Genomic DNA, 23,881 nt, shown 5'->3' with positions numbered 1-23,881 from the left:
TATTAGGTCTCAAAATATTTTTAAAACGGTTAAACATTTCAGCGCGTAATACCTGAAGGCAATAATTTTGAATGTTTTGAAGGTGTATCAATTAGTATTACATTGTTTGTTTTAAAATCAATATAACCTAATTTTTTTTCTGTAACAACATGCATTTTCTTTTTTACATCTTCTATTTTTCCTCGGTTAATTACAATTACATTAAAATACTAACTATAAAGTCCTATTGTTATTGTCTATCATTGATTGTCAATCGTATATAAATATATAATATATTAAATACAAGATTAAGACTTATTTCACATTACCCTGCATGAATATATTACAGCAATATACCAATAAATGGCTATTTTTGTTCATTGCAACATAACTTGAAAATGTATGAATGATGAAATGATAAAATATGTTTAAAAATATTTACAGATTAGTGACATATATAAAAAAGTGGATAAGTGGGTACCGCTCTGCTGTACGTTAGGTGCCGTATGGATCATTATTATATATTATAGGAGTGTTAAATTTGAATCCAATGATAGTTATCATTGTATACGAAAAACAATTCTGAACGAAGATGATTTGTCAGCCTAGGATATAATTTTCAGTGGTTGGTGAAAAAGGTAGTTCATGTTTTAATGGCCTGAGTACACCAAAATTTAAGTTCTTTTATAATTATTGTAAGCTAAACTTATGAAAAATTTTGTATTACATTTTCAACTCTTAGCTACTTATGCAAATTTTTTTACGAATTATACCTTCAAAATATTTGCAAATATTCATGATTTTGATGAATTTTGTCAATACCTATTTGAACTTCAAACGCTTAAAAAAAAAATTGTAGCTAACGATTTTTAATTTATTTTAACTACAATAAGAACGACTCATTATTAAATTTTCATGTTTTTTTGGTCATTCAACATTTTTTTATCGACACTTCAAAAAAAAATTCTCATAAAAATCGAAATTTTCAGTGGTCTATAAATAACTCAAAAAAAAGTCGATTTTTTTTTTTTTTGAAAATTTAACTATATATGGATAACACTAACATAAACATTTGGTGAAAATTTCAAGTATTTACAGTTAATTTTTTTTTGAGTTATAGTAAAATAAAATTATCGATTTTGTCAAAAACTGGTTTTGCGTAAAAATTCCTGTTTTTCTGTTACTTTTTTAGGGTTTTTCCTGATGATTTTGAAAACTATTGGAAATGTTTTACTTTGGACCTACCAAAGTACCAACTAGATTCATTTTCCTTTCAGAAATGGGACTGAGTCTAAAACTCGAAGCACTTTTACTGTTTTACTGCTTCCAAAACGTGATGACAGACGCACATAAAAAAAAAAAAAACACGCATCATTGTAAAATCAATACATACATCACTTCGTTCAGAATCTAAAATGTGTAAAATAAAATTGACATTATTTTAATAAGAATGATTTAAATTATGAACATTTCTTATCAAATTTTAAACATCATGTTCTAATAAAAATATGCATTTACATATAAATCCGTTCCCTACTTATAATTTATAATTAAACTAAACTAAAAAAAAAAAAAAGTAATCACTCTGCTGTACAATTAATGTTGAGTGTATCTTGTCATTGAGTAAATTTAATGATAAATTATTCTATGCAATGATGTCTAATTTTTAGTAACCAAGGTTACCAAACATTTATTTTGATAATAATTTTAACATTTTTTTTATTAAATATTTTATTAATATTATATATTTTTTTTTTGTACTTCCGTATTTTTCAAAAATGTCTACTATTAACTTACCAAAGTACAAACTAAAACCAATTTTCCACCAGAAACTTTCATTAATGTTTTCTCTCTACTAAGAAAAAAAAATAATAATAAAAAAAAGTAAGTTAATATTGTAAAATTAGTACATTCAATTCTCCATTTAGAGTCTCAAAAACGTAGGTATGACAAATGCGAAATGTTTTTTGTCATAATCTGAACCTATGTATTGTAAAAATTTTTTTTTCTTCTTGCTCTATTTTCCAACTATATATGTAGACTCTGTTCATTAATTTTTTTTTTACTCACCTTCTATTTTTGTCTCGTTTTCCGTTTACCCATCTCTTTGACCTTCCTCTCCTTCTTGTCCTTTATATTTATTTTCATAGTCATTTTTACTGCTTCCGAGTCACCTCTCTTTATGACATGATCGAGCATTTTAACCTATTTTCCATCACTTTGTATACAATCTATGCCTCTACTATCCTAATCTTACTGAATTAATTTTTTATTTTATTCTTTTAATAACTACTCATATTGATCTTAGCATTCTCAAACTTACCACTCTAATCTTTGTTCTGTCTTATTAGTACCCACACGAAATTACTCTCTTCAAAACTGCTTTATGAACTCTATCTTGGTATTCTCTTGTCACACAAAGTACCTGACACATTATTCCACATTATCAACCCACACATAATCTTATTTCAAAAATTATTCTTAAAATTACTTTTCTTTTGTACCCCAATTACCGCCAATCCTAAAAACTTAAACTTATTTATTTCACATGCTATACTATTCTTTATCTTCATTACATACTTTGTGCTACCAATAAAATGATCACTAACACTACATAAGGTTTTTTGTGAAGTGTTCCACATATACCTCAAGATTATGCACCAATTGCAGATCACGTTAACCTCAACTCTCAAGCTGATTGCAGAAAAGTGTTGGAACTTTAATTATTCTAAGGCTTATTAAATGGTAATGTCTCCTTACCTATTATCTCTATTGAACTTCTAAGTTCCTATGTTGGAATAAGCCAGGTCACACACTTCATTCTTAATTTCAACCTGTATCACCAACTATCTTTCCAATGAACCAGTGAGGCATATATGTCAAATGCCAATGTGATCCCACTTTTGTATTTTCTTAAATTATGTTTAGTTGTTGTTCTATATTATTTTTTATTTTAAATATTGTTCTATTTTTTAATTGAATTGAAAATCATTCATTCAATAGTTCTTCGAAACACTTTTCTCATATTATCATAATTTGTAAGAATTTAATTATCTATCTCTTTCATACACCAAATATTCTGAAAATCTTTGGTTTTTTTTTTATGAATTTTATACCAATTATACCTATCTTGTATACAGTCATACAGGTCATCGTACTTCTTAAATATTGCTTTTCAACCTGCACTTTTTGCTTTTTTTAACTAATATCCCATTTTTGAAAGAAAGATCCTTTTTTTATTATTAACTCTAGTACTCTATTCTAGACTCCAGTTATATTTTTCTTTGTGATCAATACTGCTCTTCTTTCAGTTACCTTATAAATAATTTTTCATTTTCACTTGTTAACTTCAACTTCCAAATTCTTGATTCTTTACTTAAAATGCTCTTTTTTTGTTTACTCTTTTTCATTTGCAATTTATAATATAACTCTAAATCCATCATTAATCTTATTTTTGTTATTATTACGCTCTCTCTTGGAATTACTTTACAATCGTTACACATCTTAAAATGTTAACATTTCTACCTAAAACGATCAATTTATGGCTTATTTTCTTTAGTTTTAAAATTTGTCTTATACTCTTCTATCTTTCTAAGAATTCATATTCACCCATTTATGCTCCTTTGTAAATTTCTATACTCTTTACCACCATCGTATTCTTCGAACTTCCTTATACTATGTACTGTCTCATCCCTTTTTCATAGTATTTTTTTTATTATTTCTTTAATATCTTTCTAGAATTCATGTTTAGAAGTCTCCTCATGTCATAAATGTAGAGCATATGCACTTATTACATTTAATAGGTACTTTATTTTTCAGATTTTATTTTATTATTATTAATCCACTTTTCCACTGTTCCTTTCATCTCCTCTTCATCATGCCCACTCTATTTCTCATACTACTTTTTTCTGAGTATATTAACTTATTATACCCCCCTCCATTATCTTTACTTTATTATCATTTTACTTAGTTTCCTACTTACTACAAATATTCATATATATTCTCATTAATACTCCTACTAACTCCCTGCTTTTACCTATTAATATTTCTATATACTATGTACTTCTTCTTACTTTATACCTATCTACACCACAAGCTGAAGGGGTTTATATGTCTATAAATAATATGTTATTTACGCTTAAATTATGTTAAAAATTGTGGTTTATTTAAGCTTATTATTTATTTTACTTATTGATTTGTCAAAATTAATTATTATTTTTTTTATTGTTATTAATAATTGGGTGTAATTTTATTTTTTGTTATTTATTAGGTTTAATATTAATGCCAACTTTCGATCGGTTCTATTGCCCACGAGGATGTGGTCGAAGTTATAAAAGAAAAGATCACTGTTGGCGACATATTAAATATGAGTGTGGAGTACCAAGACAATTCAAATGCCTATATTGCTCAAGAAGTTTTGCGCACAACAGTGCTTTAAAAAAACACGTAGTAGTTGTTCATAAAATATTACAGAAAGATTTAGCTAATCGGCGATCTCGTAAATCAGAGCCTATAGTTTGATTTTATACAAAAATTAATTTTATTTATAACATGTAAGTACCTATACATATTTTATATGCTATGAATAAATCTTTGAGTTATTTATAAAGTATATATAATGAAATCTCTAAATACTGAACACTTGGTCGTTGAAATTGTGTATACTATTCAAAGGTATCTGCTATTTAATTTATTAAAAGCTGTGTACTCTAAAAAGTGTCCAATACTTGGAGACATCTGATATTTACCTGTAATACCATCATGTTATAAAAGTATAAAAATCATTATGGTATTGTATTGTTTGTTAATTAATATTGTTTGTACATTTTATATTGTTTAAATTACCAAATTAAAATATATTTGTAATACAGTTAATTTTATAATACATTAAAAAAGTCCATAGTTTAAATCATGTTTCATTAATACATTTTGTTACAACTTAATATATTTTTATTCGAAATTTGAATTGTAAATATTGTGACATAGATAAAAAATTAAATTTTAAACAATAAACATGAAATAAATATTTTATAACCATCATGAAGAAATTATATAATTATGTTTTGAATAATGTTATTAAATGATAATTGTTTTACTTGCTTTCCTAGCAACATTTTTAGTTAAAATTTCTACTCATTTAGTAATTCATAATATATTTAATATAGTTGCTAATTTAATTATTTTCTTATTTTTAGGGAGATCATTACTGTTGTCTATCAAATTATCCAAAAAATTGGGACATATTGTTCTATTTTCAATAATTAAACTAAAACAAAAATAAACTTTTTATTGCTTTCTGAAATAAATTGTTTGTGGCTTCCTTGCATTCCGTACAGTTAATTATTAATTTCATTATAACTTATAAAGTACACAAATTAATATTAACTACAGTCTACATTATATTACAGATGAATGCAGATTAATAAAAAGATGGGCATGTATGAATTGCAGTCGCAAGTACAAGAATAAATCTCATTTGGTTAGACATACTAAATATGAATGTGGTATCACTGGGTTATTTGTTTGTAATTATTGCAATAAATCGTTCAAGCATTCACATCATTTAAAAGGCCATCTTGGATTAATTCATGGAGTTATTGCATAAAAAATTTGTTATCGAAATATTTTCAATATACCTAATATTACTAAATCAATTATTATACTATAGTAATTTATAAAATATTAACTTTTCTCCAAAAAATATGTATTTTAATTACCATATTACATCTTTTGTACTTAATATTAATTGTATGAATATTAGCTAAAGTACATAATTTAATAGCACCTATGCTATATAGGATTATTGTGTATTAAAAATAAACAATCAAAAATTAGAAATGTGTACCCAACTCAACATTTGTTATTAGATATATTATTTTGTTGGTAAGAAGTTAAACTTAATTTATTATGAGTGTAGGTATATTCTAAATTCTAAATTTTTTTTATGATGAAGATAAGGATATTTAGAACTTTATTTGTATTTAAATATATTTATTTTTAATTCAATATTGATTTATTTTTAAAAAACAAAATATTAATAACAATTAAGTTATACAATGTGATGATTTTTACTAAAATGATGTGATAACTAGAATAAAATGAAACATTTATATTTTTTGTGTTAAAAACTTTTTTGAAAAATGTAATTCATTTTGTATGTAAAATTTCACATTCTGATCATGATATAAAATTAATATTATTTTAATTTTTACTCATTTATGTACTAAATATATATTACGAGTATTATGTTACAATTATTATTTGGTATTATTATAATATTTAAGTAGGTATACTTCGTTTTTCATATTCATAAATTATTTATAAATCTTGTTCTTTGATTTTACTTCAAGTGAATCCTTATAAATAATAATTATCCTTAAGTTTTTTATAGGCAATTTTTTATTCATAAATATAAATAGCTTTATCTTTATGGATGTATTTTTTGAGCAGTTTTATTTAATATTAATATAGAATTTTATTTAATACTGATAAAATTTATTTTTTCAGAAAAAGAAAAATATTTCATTAACCAATTAAATTCTTTAGCTGTTATTGATCCTGTGGAGTGTCCTAATAATTGTGGTCGGGCTTACAAAGGATTACGCCGAAAAAACTCTTTAAAACGGCATTTGTTGTATGAATGCGGGAAACCACCTCAGTTTCAATGCATTGTCTGTTTAAAAAGATTTACTAACAAAAAAAGTATGCAATATCACTTAGCAGCTATCCACAAAATAATTAATCATTAAACCATTTGAAATTTAAAAAAAATTGTTTTAACTTACATATTTATACTTATAATTAAAAACATTGTATAAATATCATAGTAATGAGATATGAAATTATTAACTGACTTAATAATTTATTCACTATAGTTTTTTTTTTTTCATTATTATGACTTTCCCATATGTAATTGTATACATTATAATATTTTATAAATTTATGATATTAAAATGTGGCATGTATAATAATATATCATAAAATAAATCCCAATATTTTAATATTTTTATCAGTGATATATTTTGTACAAAAATCTACAGTAGAACGTAGTCTATTAAGCTTTTTAAATTCTTAAAAGTCTAAAGCTATTTTTATGACAATGTATATTTTGTTTTTGATATACTTTTGTGAAATAGTTGGTAGGTTCTAGTACAATATTAAAAATGTTTCCAAGTTTCTAATCCTTTTAGCTTGTTAGAAATTTAACATAGTTAATGTTTTAGAACATTTTTTATAAAGTTTAAAAGTTATAAAACTTTATTATTTTTATGTATTTCAAATTCAAAATTAAAGTTTTAGAATGCAGTTTGTTGTTGTAAATTAGTTTGTGTATCTAACCTTACAATTTATATTTCAGTTTAATTAATTGGTTCAATGAATTCATCACTATAGTAATAATGTACAATATATTCATTGGCAGGCCACTTAAGTTCTAGTTTCTACTACTTCTATCTTCAAACAGCCTACTAAATATAAAAATACAAATAATCACAATAACATATCTTTAATCTTTTATTGACTATTATTAAGATTATTTAAAATACAAATTGAGTTTATTTTGACAGAACTATTCAAGTACATTTCAAGTTATAGTTACTCCTCAATAATGCAAACTAATGAATTGATATTAACTTGTTAATTTTCCATATTTTGTTTTAAAAATCTGTAATGGGCCTTATGTAGTCCACGAAACCATGGGTTGGGCACCACTGTATTATAGGCTATTATAAACTTTGGCTTTTGAAATTATGTAGTTCTGATTATTAAAATCGACTTGAAATGAAAAGTATTTTTTCTTTATCATTTGTTCTTCTCAACTTAAATTTGTTTCTTTCATACTCGTATGGTCTTTCGACACTATCACTTTAACCAACTCTCTAGAATCAATTTAAAATGCTTTAATTTATTTATTGTCTAATGTCTTACAATTAATGTAAAATTCAAATAGGCCCTCATTGTTACAGCGAGATTTTTAATCTTCTTAATATTTTTTTCATACATAAATATTCATAAATAAAAAAACCTACTATCCTCAAATATAAGAAAAATTCAATTTTTAAACTATCATAATAATATTATATTCTAGATTCACCAGCTAATAGTTTAATGTCTTTCAGTAACTATATTGATACTGATGAATTAAATTATAACTCTAAATGCTGAGTTACATGAATAACCACCGAATATTTAAGAGGACGTCGTACCCACATGTGTTGTCTCCATCTCACACTCATGAAACATAAAATTTCAATATTGAAAAATTAAATGAATACATTTTTTTATAGTTATGTTGTAAAAGGAGTTTTATACTCCATATTATATAAATAAATAATACACTTTCTTGAGACTGAAAAATTAGTAAGTCAGCAAACTATTCACTTTCTATTTATAAATATATATCTCCCTCAAAATTAAAATCGAAACCATGAATAAATATGCTTAAAAAAATGAGCCAGTGGGGTTTTTTTTAAATTATTATTTATTTTTTAAAGTAATAGTTGTTTAATTTTATTTAGAAAACAATATACTTCGATAGTCTAATTATACAGTGATATCTATGATAATGATTAATTTTTTAAATCTTAATTTTGTATGAATACAAATAATACGCTCAACCAATATTATTTTTTAGAAACATGATAGATTTTAGATTATTATAGATTATTTAGAAAAACATTTATTTATTAATTTTAATAGTTATTAGTAATTAGTTACTGATTAATAATCAGCTATTAACTTACAAGCTATAACAGTTCTTAATATTATGTCACAATATCCAACATGAGAAAATTAGAAATGTGCGCTATATCCATCCAATCAACTTTTATAACTGTTCCTATCCGTGAAATGATCATATTATTTTGGAAAGTGTTTGAACAAATAAGCTTGAATAACTTTAATGAGAAGTATAATATTATATACCAACTCGAGTTTAGGTACTTATAATATAAATACTATAAAATAGTAAAAGTTCTTACATGAGTACGACTATATAAAAATAAATTATTAACTTACTAGCTAAGCAAGTTCATATGAATATAATAAATTATCTATATGACTATAAAAGTAGGTATGACTTAAGTAATATTACTTATTCATATTTAGATATCGTTGACTCCTAAAACCTCACACTTTTGATTTCGATCCCAAAAAGGTTGATAAACAAAATTTGTATACTTTATAATGTATTCGTTATAAATTATGTGTGAGTATTCAAATTTTAAAAATATCAATGTGTTCTCTAAATCCATTCTAAATTTTCTGTCCTTGAAATTGTCAAGTAATAAACACTTGCCCCCTTTATTACTATCGTTAATTTTAAAATCTATTATACCTAATTAAAAATAATTGAATAAAAATGCAAAATACCACTTACATTTTAACCACTATATTATTTAGGTATATACGAGACCGACTAATAACGAGTGGTAACTAATGTCTTAGTATATCTTATATCTTATCTCATCATATCTGTTAGTGCACTAAAAATAGTGTGCGGTTTTAACCACTTTAAGTTTGGGGTATTTTGTTATACAATGACTGATAACGTGTGTAGGTTTTGGATACAACCATATATATAGACTCACCTTGTTATTTATCTAGTCTGATTTTCATATGTGGTCAATTGTTAGAGCTTGTGGTGACATTGAAGAATACAGAAATTAATGCCAAATATTTTGTATAAAATGTAGGTTTTGGCCAATGTAGGAATTTATGTATGTATAATTTTTATATCCATGCAGTGATTTTCATATTATACATGGATGCTTTTTAACACTGTTTATATTTCTATTTATCATGAACATGTACAGTGTACACATCAAAGCTATTTACATAAAACCGCTAATTAATATTTGTATTGCTTATTTTCATAACTGTTCTTAGTAACTTAATATTTTTTTTTTTTATTTTAGTTAACTCGAAGCGGTTATTTACATTTCCACTGAAATATTTATGCCCTAGAAATTGTGGACGTTCATATAATCATCGTGCTACCATGAATCGTCACCTAAAATATGAATGTGGCGTTCCGCCTCGGTTTAAATGCAACATATGTGGAAAAATGTTTGCACAAAAAGTTAACCTGAACACACATATCATGTCTGTTCATTGCAAAATTCCAACTACTTCACAGTTTTCGAATCAGAGTTGAATTAAAAAATATTTTATAAATCAAATAAAACAATTATAGTTTATTATATTATATTACACATCAGTAAAATTAACTTGAATTATTATTTTTATTACCTTAGTGCTTTGTATGGATTCGGTTTTTAACTTAATTCATCTATTTAACTTTTCTTTAAAACAATATAATTTTTTGTTTCTAGGACTATTGGCTCGTATTAATGAGTTTGTCCAAAATGACCCAGCTTATTGTCCACGAAATTGTGGTCGAAGCTATAAAGGAAAGTGGCGTAAAACAAATCTTAGAAATCACTTGGTTTATGAATGTGGATTACCGTGCATGTTTAAATGTAATATTTGCAATCGAACATTTAAACATAAATGCACTCTTAAGACACATATGGGATGCAAACACAAAATTGTCATTGGAAAAGATTATAAATTAAATGATATTTAAACTATCTATTTTAGTATGAATCCATGAGAAAAAAAATAGTTTTATAAGTACAAGAATTCACTAGTTTACAAATTAAATAAAAAAAATAGTTAAAGACAACATTTTTAATGAATAATAAATAGTAATATAAATAAATTCCATCTTCTATAAAAATAATTCTTGGTTCTAATAATAGTTATAAAAATATTTAAAAAAATATATTTTACCAGAAAATTTGCTATTTGAAAATTAAATATATATTTATAAAACTATTTTATATTCATGTATGTATATTTTGGATTCTGATTGAAGTTGAAATGTATTTGTCTTATAATTTATTATGTATGTTTTTTTTTAAATTATCTCTTCTATAAATTCTATTTCATATGAAAAAAAAACCTTACAACTTCGATTTAGGGCCTTTTAAATTATGTATAAAGTTTGTTCAGGAAGCCATTGGGAATTAATCAAATTCCACTCACCACAATTTTTAATATGTGGTAATTTATCCACCCTAGTCTCCTATCTTCAGTTCAGCTTTTTAAAATGTATAATTTTATGATTAAGCACTATTTATTATTTCATATTTTATATCAGATATTTTTCTTTAAATATTGTTACACAAACCACAAACATTAATTATTTATAATAATTTTACGTTAAAGACATTTTGTACCTTACCTACAGTTTAATGATTTCCTTCTACTGCATTCTGCTCATATAAATGTATAGTTCTCAAATGTGCTATAATAAGCATATTGATCATTGTGCTTCAGGATAAGATATTTAAAAATTGGTATTACCTTATAAACATTGTATAAATAAAACTTTTTACAATAATATTTTATATATTATATATTATAATTGTATTTTTTTTTTTTTTACTTTTTGTTCAAAGATACAAAATATATTTAAATAACTAAGTGTCCTACTCTATTTTAATTGTGTAATGTAATGCGTGTATAGCTATATTAACCATATTAACTGTATATGTTTATTTATTTTATTTAATATATACTTTTTTTTAATAATTAAAAATGTTTGAATACCAAATTTAATGATTAAAATCGGTTTGTCTTAACTATTAAAACTGTGTTAGACTACATAGACTGTAAGATAATTTTAATGTAATATAAGTTGTATTAATTTTATTTAGTTAAACAACTTACTACAATCTTTGCTAGTGAATTATATTTCATATGCCTATATTAAAACCATTTGCGATTTGTTTAATAAATATTTTTAAAAATAAACATCATCTTTAAGATTATAAATTATTATCATAATGATGATTAATTCTGATCATTTATTGTGCTGTAAAACATTTGATTGTGTACACATAAATATATACATTATCTATTCATTTTTTATGTTTTATGGATTATTAAAAATATTATTAATAATAATACCAATTGTCTTTTTATAAATGATTTCATTTATGAATCAATTATCAAATATAGTGAAATATTTTAGAATTCTACTACTATTAAAAAAAATACTAAACAATAATATTTCCTAAAATGTATAACAAGTTTAATGTTAATATACTATATTTCATATATTTTATTAAGTCACAGAACTATTGCACAATTACTAGTTATAACAATTTTAAAAACATATTGAAGTAGTCAGTATCATTTTATAGTAATCAGCTATGATGACATATTTGTAACATGGCTTGACATCAAATTTCCTTACGTAATTAACTTAATATATTATTAAATGTAATATAATATACGTAAAACTCAGAGGAATACTAAGTTATTAATAAATTACTCTTGCCATTTATAACGAAAACAAAGTAGATGCAACAATTAATGCATTTTAAATTTTTTTTCTGCATGTTTCATACATTTTCAGAATACTAATGATTTAAAGTATAATTTAATATTATTTTTTATTATTTTTTTTTTTATTATTATGATTTATATTAAACAGTACCTTGATGATTGTTATAAGAGATATCCACTGTATTTGTATATTAGATGAAAATATTGTATTTATTAACTTTTCATAGGACTAAAATAATTGCATAAAGCTATATTATATTAAAACAATCATGATAAAATGAAATATTTTAAATATTCGATAAATATTGAATATAAATGTTCAAAATATTTAAAAGCTAATCTGTGTTGTTTTTCCATTTTCTAAATACTTAATACCAATATAATAACTAATGTGATCTATTATTATTTTTTATTTCAGTGAAAATCTCAGAAAGATTAGAAATGGCAGCATTGTTTGATCCGGCTATATGTCCAAACCAATGTGGTCGTCAATACAAAGGAAAAAGAAGAAAATCGAATTTAAAAGTTCATCTTAAGTATGAATGTGGTGTACCACGTCAATTTAGATGTGATTGCTGCCATAGGACCTTTGTTCATAAGGCACATTTAAAAGGACATATGGGTCTTGTTCATGGTATTATTCTTTAAAAATCAATGGCCGAAGTTGGTGATATCCAAAGGTTGATTGTGTAATTTGCAATTTCTATTTCAAATAAATTATCTTTTATGAAATTTGCTTTGTTATTATTTATCTTGGTAATTTAATAGGTAGTTAAAATAATCAATTAATTTTTTTGTTTAAATATATTAGTTAACCATTCATATTAATATAAATTAATAGGCCTATTCTATTCTTATTTATGTATCTTTTATAACATATTTTTGAAGTTTTAGGTTAGCCATACTTAACCAGTCAAGTTTTATATAAAGAGGGCGCAAAAAAAAACAAAAAAATCAAAAACAAAAGTTACATTAATTTAAAGATGATTTTTTTTTTTTATTCTTGTGAATTATTCCTTAAAATATTTTTTTGCAGTCATCATAACAAAAAAAAAAAAAATATATTCATAGAATCATAGCTAAATGAAAAAACGGTTGTCCATGGTTACTTTAGATAGACTTTAATCATAGTATAAACGTACAAGTAAGCTTGGCATAACACAAAAAAATAGCAAAATATATATATTCTCCAGGGTTATTAATTATTATTTATTGATCATCTAAACAAAATATTTGTAATTTGTTTTGTGTTACTATTTAAAACTAGTTCTTACATTGTTGAAAAAAATGATAAGAGGTATAAGCTTAATCTAGTAGAGTTAAGCCCCTACACATGATATGATTTGGACGGGCCAACAAAATAAATTGGTCAGATCAGCTGCAATATCAAGTCGTGTGTAGACGTGTCATCTAACAAACATCCTGTCGGGTTTTGTTGAGTGGCCAAGCCATTCGACCGCCCGACAAAACATGTGAACACTATTGGGAATTAAAATTCATCTGACCAAGTTGTGCTGAAGTCATGTCTTCTGTACATAATACCTGATTTGGTCAGGCTATCTGTCGGCCCAACCAGATCATATTGTCTGTAGGGGGGCTTTATAGATCTATAACTACACTAGTAGTGTATGGCTATTATGACTTATTATAACTCAATATAATTTATAAACTTATTTTTGAACATTTTGAATACATGTTTGTTTACTTGCTTATTGTCACATTATAAATCAATTGCTTTTATTTTTAACATTAAACTATTTGTATATATTTTTTTAACATATAATGATGAAAAACAAATCTTAGGTATTAAAGTTTTCAAATAAAACTTTCAATTGTTTTCAGAGTTAATGACAAAAATGTTAAAAGAAATTTCAAAACAAGATCCAGTAGATTGTCCTAATCAATGTGGACGAAAATATTCTGGAAAGTATAGAAAAACTGTTTTAACTAATCATCTCAGGTATGAATGTGGAAAAGCACCAACATTTCAGTGTAATATTTGTTTTAAGAAATTCCATTTAAAAGGAAACCACAAGACACATATGATAACGGTGCACAAAATTTTACCTAATGTAAACGTTACTAAGTTGTATATGTAATTTGAATTTGTATTTTAGTTCAATTACAATTTACTCATCTATATTAAGTGCAATAAAATTGTATTTTTATTATTATTAATAAGAGTGATAAGAGTGTACTTTAAAAGCCAATGAATAAAAAATATTGTATCTATATTAATTTTACTTTATGTAAAAAAGTATCACCCACTAAATAAAAAAATAATGATCATATTGAAGTATCTAAAACTAAATTTAATTATTTTAATAATTTTGTATATAACTTATGCGTTATAACCAAATTTAATATATTTTAATTTACATTAGTTGATGGTAACTATGTGAACAAAAATTACAATTAATGGACGAACATAATAGAATATAAATATAATATAAATTATATAGAAGCCTAATATATATATATATAGATTAGGTTAGGTTATATATATTATATTATATAATTAGACAGTAATAATGTAATATACATGTAATTTTTCTATATCTACAATGTTTATAGAACATTTTAAGTAAACGGTTTACTCTATAGGCTATATGTACTTTAGTTTAAGTACATATACAGGGGTGTTTGGAAGTTAAATCTACTCTTGTTATAAATAATAAGTATGTGTGCCTGATAAAATTTTTAAAATTTTAAAGTTTAGTATTTGAATAATTGATTTATTATTTTCACAGTTTTACTTTGAATAATATTTTGATGTAAATTTATTATACAATAATATATAGTAAGTATCACTTTAAATTATATAGTTTGTCTCATAAAAAAAAGATACTGTGTTTTGATAAAAACCGGATATTCTTGCGCATCTCCACATAGTTTGCGCCTAATGCTCCATCACATTTGGCACCTGGTATCTTTCTTTCGAGAGACAGACTATAAGTAAGTATACAAACTTTATAAAAAACGGTATTTATTTATTAAAATGTTTAAATAAAAAAGGTATAAATTGGTTTTAAAATTTGAATTATTTTATAAGAGCAGATTATTTATATTTATTAAGCTTAGATACCTAACTTAACTTAACCTAGTTTATATTATCAAAAAATAATGAATACTATTATAATATTATCATCTAGCAAAGTATAAATATATAGATAGTACTATATTAATAGCAGGTGTTATCATAGGCGCCCATAAGGGGGAGCAAGCTGGGGCATTTGCCCCCTCCCCCTCCCTGGCTTTTCAAAAATATGTTTTAAATTGAATGTTATAAGATAAATTACTATTTATTATATAACAAATCCTAACATTGCCCTCTTCTAGAAAAATTTATATGGGTGCCTATGGGTGTTATCAATGATAATTGTATCCATTTTAATACTAAATTTGATACAAGGTACTTACTGTATATTGAAATTAATTTATAATTTATTAATTTATGTATAATAAATATGAAATGAGCTGCTAAATTATTATACTTAAAAAGGTATTTTAGTTTTATTATTTTTCTCATTATTAGTTGGCACGTTTATGATTTTTAAGCAACAGAGAGAAATATTTTAAATGTAACATTCTATTTACTCAATATATTAATGTATACAATAGGTAATTATTATTTTAAGAATAAAACATATTCTATATATAGAATAATATAGGGCTATAGATAACAATAAACAATAATATTGATTTGTAGCAAAAGTTTAAAATTCAAAGCAAATTTATAACAAGACCAGTACAAAACAAAGTTAGGATTTCTTATTTCTTTAATCTTAGAATTTATTTTAAGTGTATATTATACACTTTATACAAGTATGTTACTTAATAATTATAGTTATTCAATAATAAAACAATTTTCTACGGAAGTCGATCCTCAAAGGTTAAGTATATTTTTAGTAGATTGTGACCAAAAAAAGGTTGGCCACTCCTGGTGTACAATTTATACTTCTAAAATGTTTTTGGTGGTTAGATTATAATCTACTACTGATTTATTGGTACCTATATTATAAATTTAGTTAGAAGTAAAGTTCTCACATAAAAATTTTGATCCTATTGCTGTACTTTTGATCATATGTAATATTGTATTTTCTTTATGTTTAGATGATAGCTATGTTGATTTTTAATAACATATTTTACAGATACCTACTGACTTACAACTTGTAATAATTGAAAATGTTTAATAATTGTATTTTAAATTTATAAGTAAACATATTTTATACAAAGATAACAATTTTTAAACTTCAGTTAGCTTATTTTATTGACTTTTTAAATAAGGTTAATCTAATATACTTATTAATTCTTGCTGCTTCTTTAATTATATCTTCTTCTTCTTATTATTTTCAATACTAAATAATTATAATATTAATAATTTCTATTTATTTAACATTTTAGATGACATAGTTTATAGTGAAAGCATGGAGTTTTGCCCAAATATGTGTGGACGCAGTTATAGAGGAAGATATCGCACTAAAAATATTAAACGACATTTAAGATATGAATGCGGTGTTCAACCAAAATTTCAATGTGATATATGTTTGAAGCGTTTTACTCATAATTCAGATAGAAAAAAACATATGGTGATTATACATAAAGAATGACAAGACACAAATACACTATCAATTTTGTAGTTTTTTTTTTTTAGATTACTTACTATTCTTATTTATTGCATAATATGTGATATTACTTAATACTATTATTATGATTTACTTAAAGACTTTCATGTTAATTTGAATTTTAACAATTAAAATTCAAATAAGTACATTTTATATTCATATATCATGAAATGTTTGTTTATATTTTTAATATTATTATAATTCACATCAATTTAAATTGTAAATGCATTTAGAAATGTTAAAACTATCTGGCCATATTAATTTATTGAGTATATTTAAATATAAGTACCTACTTATATAAATATATTATAAAATAAGTTTTGTGGCTTAATTCAACTTAGAAGATAACATCTGAAAATATAATATTAATATTACTAATTCTACTTAACTATATTATTTTAAAATGTAATAGATTTATTAATATGTACTCAAATTTTGTATGTTACTAGACATGAAAATAACAAAATAAAATTACAATTCAACATTTTTTTAGTAATCTGTAATAGATTTTTAGAGCTTCCTTTTTTGAATGAATCAACATAGGAAGCTCATTTAACAATTAATATTCCAAACTTTCTTACTTAATTTAGAACTTAAAAGTGTATAATATTATTATTTTATGTTTTAAATAATTTTTACAATAAATAAAATTGACTGTGTTAACATTATTATAGAATACATTTTTATGATTGTACACATATTTGTTTTTAATTTAAGACGTATAAAATGCTTTTTTATAAAACAATTTGTTTTTCTTATCATTACTAGTATTAAATTTATTAATTATTTCAATTATAAATTGAATTTATAAATTTCAATTTTAATATTATTAAGTTTATGTGTTATGCTTTATAATTTTAGTATACTAGTGATACAAAAAAAATACATCATTTATTATTTTTAAATGTTCAAATTTTGTTGTTAAAAGTATACTAAGATCTAATTAACTATGTATTCGTATTATGATGTTTTTAACAGTATCATTTTTTGTATTTTAAGATGTATTTCTTTGACATAAATATTTTAAAGAGATAAATTTATAGTTCAATGTTCTTTGTGTCTTAACCTTCTTTGTAGTTGTTAGGAACTATTTATTTTTTTACTATTTTTAATAAATTGTTTCAATATAAGATATATTACTAGTAAAAATATCTTCTTTAACATGTATATTTCTTTGGTAAGAATGTTATATTTTAACATCATTTTAAATCTTTAACTTAATAAGCTGAACTGGTATTATTTTTAGCTGTCATGATATTTTTAAAATGGTTTATAGCAGGGGTGGCCAGCGAGAAGAGACTCGCGAGCCACTAAATGTATTAATAAATATAGAAGAGCCAAAATGAATGTAAAAAAAAAAAAAATAATAAAAAGATCTTATTATTATATAATAAATAAATTCATATTATAAAAAATTGTTTATAAAAATGTTAGGTACGATAAGATGCAAGCCGCAAAAGTATATGTGGCGAGCCGCGTGCGGCTCGCGAGACGCGGTTTGGCCACCCCTGGTTTATAGACATGTTATAACATAATATTTTCTTCTACAACTTATGTTTTTGCTAATTAACATCAATAAAATTAACAATGTTGCTAATTTTTTTATTCTTGTTTAACATAGTATTTAGTTGATTGTTTTTTTTTTCAGAAGTAAATTCCAAATGGCTGAACTCAAATATATTAAAAATATTATCAGAAACAGATCCTGCAATTTGCCCAAATAAATGTGGTCATAAATATAAAGGAATAAGTAGAAAAGCTCACCTCAAAAGACATTTAATTTATGAGTGTGGAGTACCGAAAAAATTTAACTGTGAATTATGTCTTAAAAAGTTTTCTTATAATGTATCTCTCCAAAAACATTATAATATATGTACAAAGAATATATTGATGTATAATAATCATAATATTTTCTTAAATTAACATCTTTAAATTCAAACTATTTTTTTAACAATTCTGTTATTAAAATAAATAAAATATTTAAATTAAAAAAAATAATTTCATGTGCCCCTTTAACTCAAAATTATTGTTATGTTAGCAATTTATGATTTATAACTTGAAATATTTACAACTTGTTGGCTTATAAAAAATTATTTTAAAAAAATTTTCGATTAATAAATGATTTTATTATGACATCAACTTTTGATCAAAAATTGGTATAATGTTATATCATTAAGAATTTTTATATGTGTGTGTATATATACATATCATTATTTTCTTTCTGTTATGAAGTAATATGAAAGAAATATTATCTTATCAACTATGTTTGACATTCTTTATTTGTACAATATTTATTAACATTTTGCCTTATATTTTTATTTTATTTTTAATAACATTAAATTTAAAATTATGTGTTATTTATTTTAATTAATTAATGTATAGCACTAATAAATATTGAGTAATAATTACTGTACAACTAATTTTGTAGTAAAGGTTTTGGTTTTTTTTTGCTCTTCATTAAGAAGATGTCATACTCACATGCATTGTCTCTATATTAAAAACATACAACATAACAAATTTGTGTAACAATTTTTAATAATAGGTAGAATTAACTCATTATTAAACTTAAACATAAGATCATTAGCTGTCTATTCAACCTAGGTTTTTTTACAATATTTTAATTTCTTATTAAGTTGTGAGAATTTTTATATTATAATATTCTCTGTACTCATAGGAAATTTACTTAAAAATTAAAATATCATTAAAAATTGTATTAAAAACAGAAAACATTCATATGTTTAAGTTTGGTGATAGGTCATTTCACTCTATTTTTATAAAGTTAATTGCACTTAATTTGGAATGACTGAACACAAGTTTGTTATATTGTACTTTGTAAGACGGAGACAATACATGTGAGTATGACGTCTTTATAATGATAAAATATAATACAATTTATATACATATATAAGTTTATCATTGTTTATATTAACTATTTTTATGTTAATTCTTGTTATTTGTTATGACATGTTGATTAGGATATTCTTCTGATTTTATTTTTAAATTTGCATTTATTTTCCAAACATTTATTTTGCAATAATTACCTACTGATAAACTAATATGTTTAATAATTGTGTCACACTTTGATACAAATATACTATATAGGTAATTAATATTATGTTGACATGAAATAACAAAATATAAATAACATATGTAAGTTATATATAGTACATTTATAAACTTATACAGTGAAACTTCTATTTAACAAAGTCCAGCGGGAAACAAAAAAAAAAAATTGTAATATAGAGGAATTCGTTAAATAGAATATTTTGTTAAATGGAAGTTTGTTATATGGAAGTTTCATTGTATTACAAATTCTATATTATAAAATAAAATAGTATATTTACCTATCTTTGTAAACTTGTAATACTACTAATAATTGTAAATAATTGTAAAAACATAAAATAACAAAATAATAAGTGCCAAGTCAGAATATATGAAACAATACTTATAAATGTATGAACAATTGGTTGTTTTCAAACTTTAAGTAAATAAATAATAGTTTTAACAATATTTTTGAAAAAAAGTTATATTACCTAACTCTCATTATAGATAAAAAGTATTTAAATTATTAACAATAATAATAGAAATTAGATTGATATTGTTCAATTATTTTATATTTATTTAAAAATGTAACTTTTGATGTGTATTTTTTTATTTAAAATTATTTGAAAATGATTACAAGTTATAGGTAATTGTAACTTGGTTATGTAAGTTTGATACATGGTGTATTATAACTTATTGTCCATTTGTGTTTGTGTTGTATGTAACTGATTTCCTCATTATACTATTCCTATGTACATTTTATTTTCTTACATACTAACTTTAGTGAAAAAGGCAAATTCAAACACAGTTACTTCATGATTTTTACATTACCTTTATATTTATATGTTGTATGTATTATAAGTTATAACGTTCATTATATATGAATGAGCAATCTGTATATAATGAAGACTGGATTACTTTTAATGATAAAATGTTTTTAATACTTTTTTATTTTTTGTTTAATATTAGTTATTTTATTTATAATAGTTTTTGTTATTTTTAGAACTGAGACACAAATGGTTATCTCAATTAAACAAATTGTCCATAAATGATCCAGCTATTTGTCCAAATATGTGTGGTCGCAAATATAAAGGCTTAAAGAGAAAATGTCATCTCAAACGTCATTTAATTGATGAGTGTGGTGTGCCAAAAAAATTTCAATGTCACTTATGTCTTAAACGTTTTGCACAAAATGATACTTTAAAATCTCATTTAGTAATAGTTCATAAGCAAATTCCATTGCATCGAAGCCGTTTTTATAATGATGAATCAACTGAGTATTACTTAAATTTGGAAAAAAATTGGAAATAGAGAATTTAGAAAATAGTGTAGGTATCTACTTAATTACAAAACAAGCAGTTGAAAAAGTATCAATTTTTATTATTTAATAGTAAAACATTAATTAAAAAAATACCTATAATTGATATAAATAAATACTATAGCTACTTAAGCATTTTAATAAAATGTTGAATAATATATTAATATTAAATCTTAAGAATAAATCCATATTCCATGTGAACTTAAAAAAATGTTTCTTTGCTTTAAAAAAAATAAACCAAAAAAACATTACAATTGTAAAACTTAAATAAGTTTTAAATTAATTATTTTGCTATAGGGATCATTATATGTTAAATATTTTTGTGTTATTTAAATTATAGGTCCTTGTCTAATTAATATTCATAACTAACAATGTTATTAAAATTGTTTTTCTTATTAAAATATTTGTAATAATAATTTGGGTGTTATTGTATTAGGTAGTTAGTTACTACCTATTCAAAGTGATAAAATACAGTCACCTAGTATTATTAATTTTCCGTATAAAATATTTATTTTAATACTATTCTAGGTATACATAAAGTATATGTTTTATGCTAGTCAGCACTCAGCATAACAATTTTTTATAATAAAATAATAAATTATATTCATTTAATTTATTGTTATCTTTTTGTACTTCCTAGTATCAATATCTTAATCTGATAAAATATTAATAATTAAAAGTATATTTATCTATAAATTAGTAATGAAACATAATTAATATATACGTCTGATATTGTAATATATGATATTATTATTGTATGATTTATATTTATTATATAAATTATATGTTATTTATACAATTGATAAGATTGATAACCAATTAATTAAATATGTATATTTACAGGGCATAAGTACAATAATAACATATTTTATTGACACCATTGTTATAATAATAATATATATTTTTAATTTACTTACTACAAATATTTATTGATTGATTTAAATATCTTTTCTTTTTTTTTTTTTTTTTGACGTCCAAATGGCTACGTCCATTAGTCCCTATCCGTATATTATACATTATGCATATATATCAAAATATAAGCGATAAACTAATTAAAGTACGCAGAAGTGTCCCACCTATTTTATGTGCGTGAGTGGCACGACTAAACAAAATTTAATTTGTTGTGAATTTTGTTCTTAATTAATCGACTATACTAATTTAATTTATCATAGATATTAGTATATATGATTTAAGCCTTAAACCTCCTTAAACTTTATGGAATAAAAACGAACAGTGGTGTTCGATGGTTAAGTCTAGAGAGATGGAACGCGGAACATTTGCATAAACAGATTAATTGTATTTGATTAAAAGTTTATGACAAGAGCCGAATTTCTTTATTTTTCTTTAGCTTTTGTTTGAAACTAACTTATCTATTATTACATAATAATATAAATGTATACCATTGATAATTAATATATCTAACTATAAACTTGTTACAATTTTAGGTTCAAAAAAATGGTTACATTTACTGTATGAAATATCAAAAGCTGATCCAGTGTATTGTCCAAATCAATGTGGTCGCTGTTACAAAGGAGAACAACGGAGAGGTCATTTAAAACGACATTTAGATACTGAATGTGGTGTACCAAAAAGATTTCTGTGTACTATTTGTTTTAAACGTTTTTCACAAAAGTGGTCTTTAAAAAAACATATGATTTTAGTACATAAAGTAATTATTAATTAATAATGTTTCAAATAAATATGACAATTATTTATGTACTATGTAGACAATATTAAAGTATGTTAGCGTTACAAATAGTGTTTTTCAATAAAAACAAAAAGCTCACTCCAATATCCTGAAAATCATAACGAAAATCATAATATTAATAATCATAATATGAATTTATAACTTTTGAATGATTCTCTTAATAGAAAAAATTGAAATTCCTTTTTAACTTTCTTTCTATCTAAATAAGATATTAAACTATTATTTATTAATTGAAATTTCAACTGGTTGAACCCAACTTTAAATATAATTAAATAATATATTTAAATTAACTATAGTGGTATTAAAGTAATATAAGTAATGGAAAATTTTAATTATTTTATTTATTATTTAGGATTTATTTGTTAATATAGTTTAATTTTTGTCTGAGTTTTAGTAAGTGATAAAAAGTATATGAGTTATTCCATAAATATCAATTTTGATGTATGGTTTAATGAGTATTTTTTATTTTAGGATACATAGATAAATTTTAGTTTTTTTTTCAAAACGATTGAATTTCAAGGTATCTTAACTAACATACCAAAAAAAAAAAAAAATAATAAGTTTTCAATTTTTACCATATTTTATTATTTTGTTACCTAAAAATGCAATATTTTTAAGAACTTTTTATATAAGTTTCTATGAAAAACCGTTTTTTTCTTCTGAATCATGGTTGGTTTATTTTCTCCTTTATACAGTATTATGATTTATGATAAAGGAGTGATGGAAAAATGTTGAACTTATTCTAACCATTTAAAATTTAAAATTAAATCGTATTAGTACTTTTAGAAAATATGTTTCTAAAAGTTATTAAAGTAAATAGTTTGAAAGAAAAACTTATAAGTCATTATAATGGCT

General features: G+C 23.1%; 1 protein-coding gene across 18 annotated transcripts in view; it reads left to right on the top strand.

The window, feature by feature from the left end:
* The window catches only part of LOC114119934 (longitudinals lacking protein, isoforms A/B/D/L-like), a 196,408-nt gene that overhangs the window by 146,912 nt on the left and 25,615 nt on the right, over positions 1-23,881 (top strand). The window contains exons 5-6 of one of the 18 annotated variants that reach the window (XM_050205564.1): positions 6,487-6,681; positions 9,894-10,205. The exons of 9 other annotated variants lie outside the window; for them this stretch is intronic. In XM_050205564.1, coding sequence (XP_050061521.1) covers positions 6,487-6,681; positions 9,894-10,132 — 434 coding nt within the window. In that variant the 3' untranslated portion in view covers positions 10,133-10,205. Of the gene's footprint in view, positions 1-4,249; positions 4,516-5,387; positions 5,634-6,486; positions 6,682-9,893; positions 10,206-10,310; positions 11,147-12,751; positions 13,066-14,175; positions 14,564-16,737; positions 16,959-18,606; positions 18,897-23,881 lie in introns of those variants that run through there. 8 more of the 18 variants (XM_050205598.1, XM_027984355.2, XM_050205606.1 and 5 more) reach the window with 8 other exon arrangements.

Source organism: Aphis gossypii, chromosome 1 (genome assembly GCF_020184175.1).
Source record: "Aphis gossypii isolate Hap1 chromosome 1, ASM2018417v2, whole genome shotgun sequence".
In the NCBI taxonomy this organism is placed as follows: domain Eukaryota; kingdom Metazoa; phylum Arthropoda; class Insecta; order Hemiptera; family Aphididae; genus Aphis; species Aphis gossypii.
Note: the sequence above shows the minus strand (reverse complement) of the source record. Positions and strands in the feature narration are given on the sequence as shown.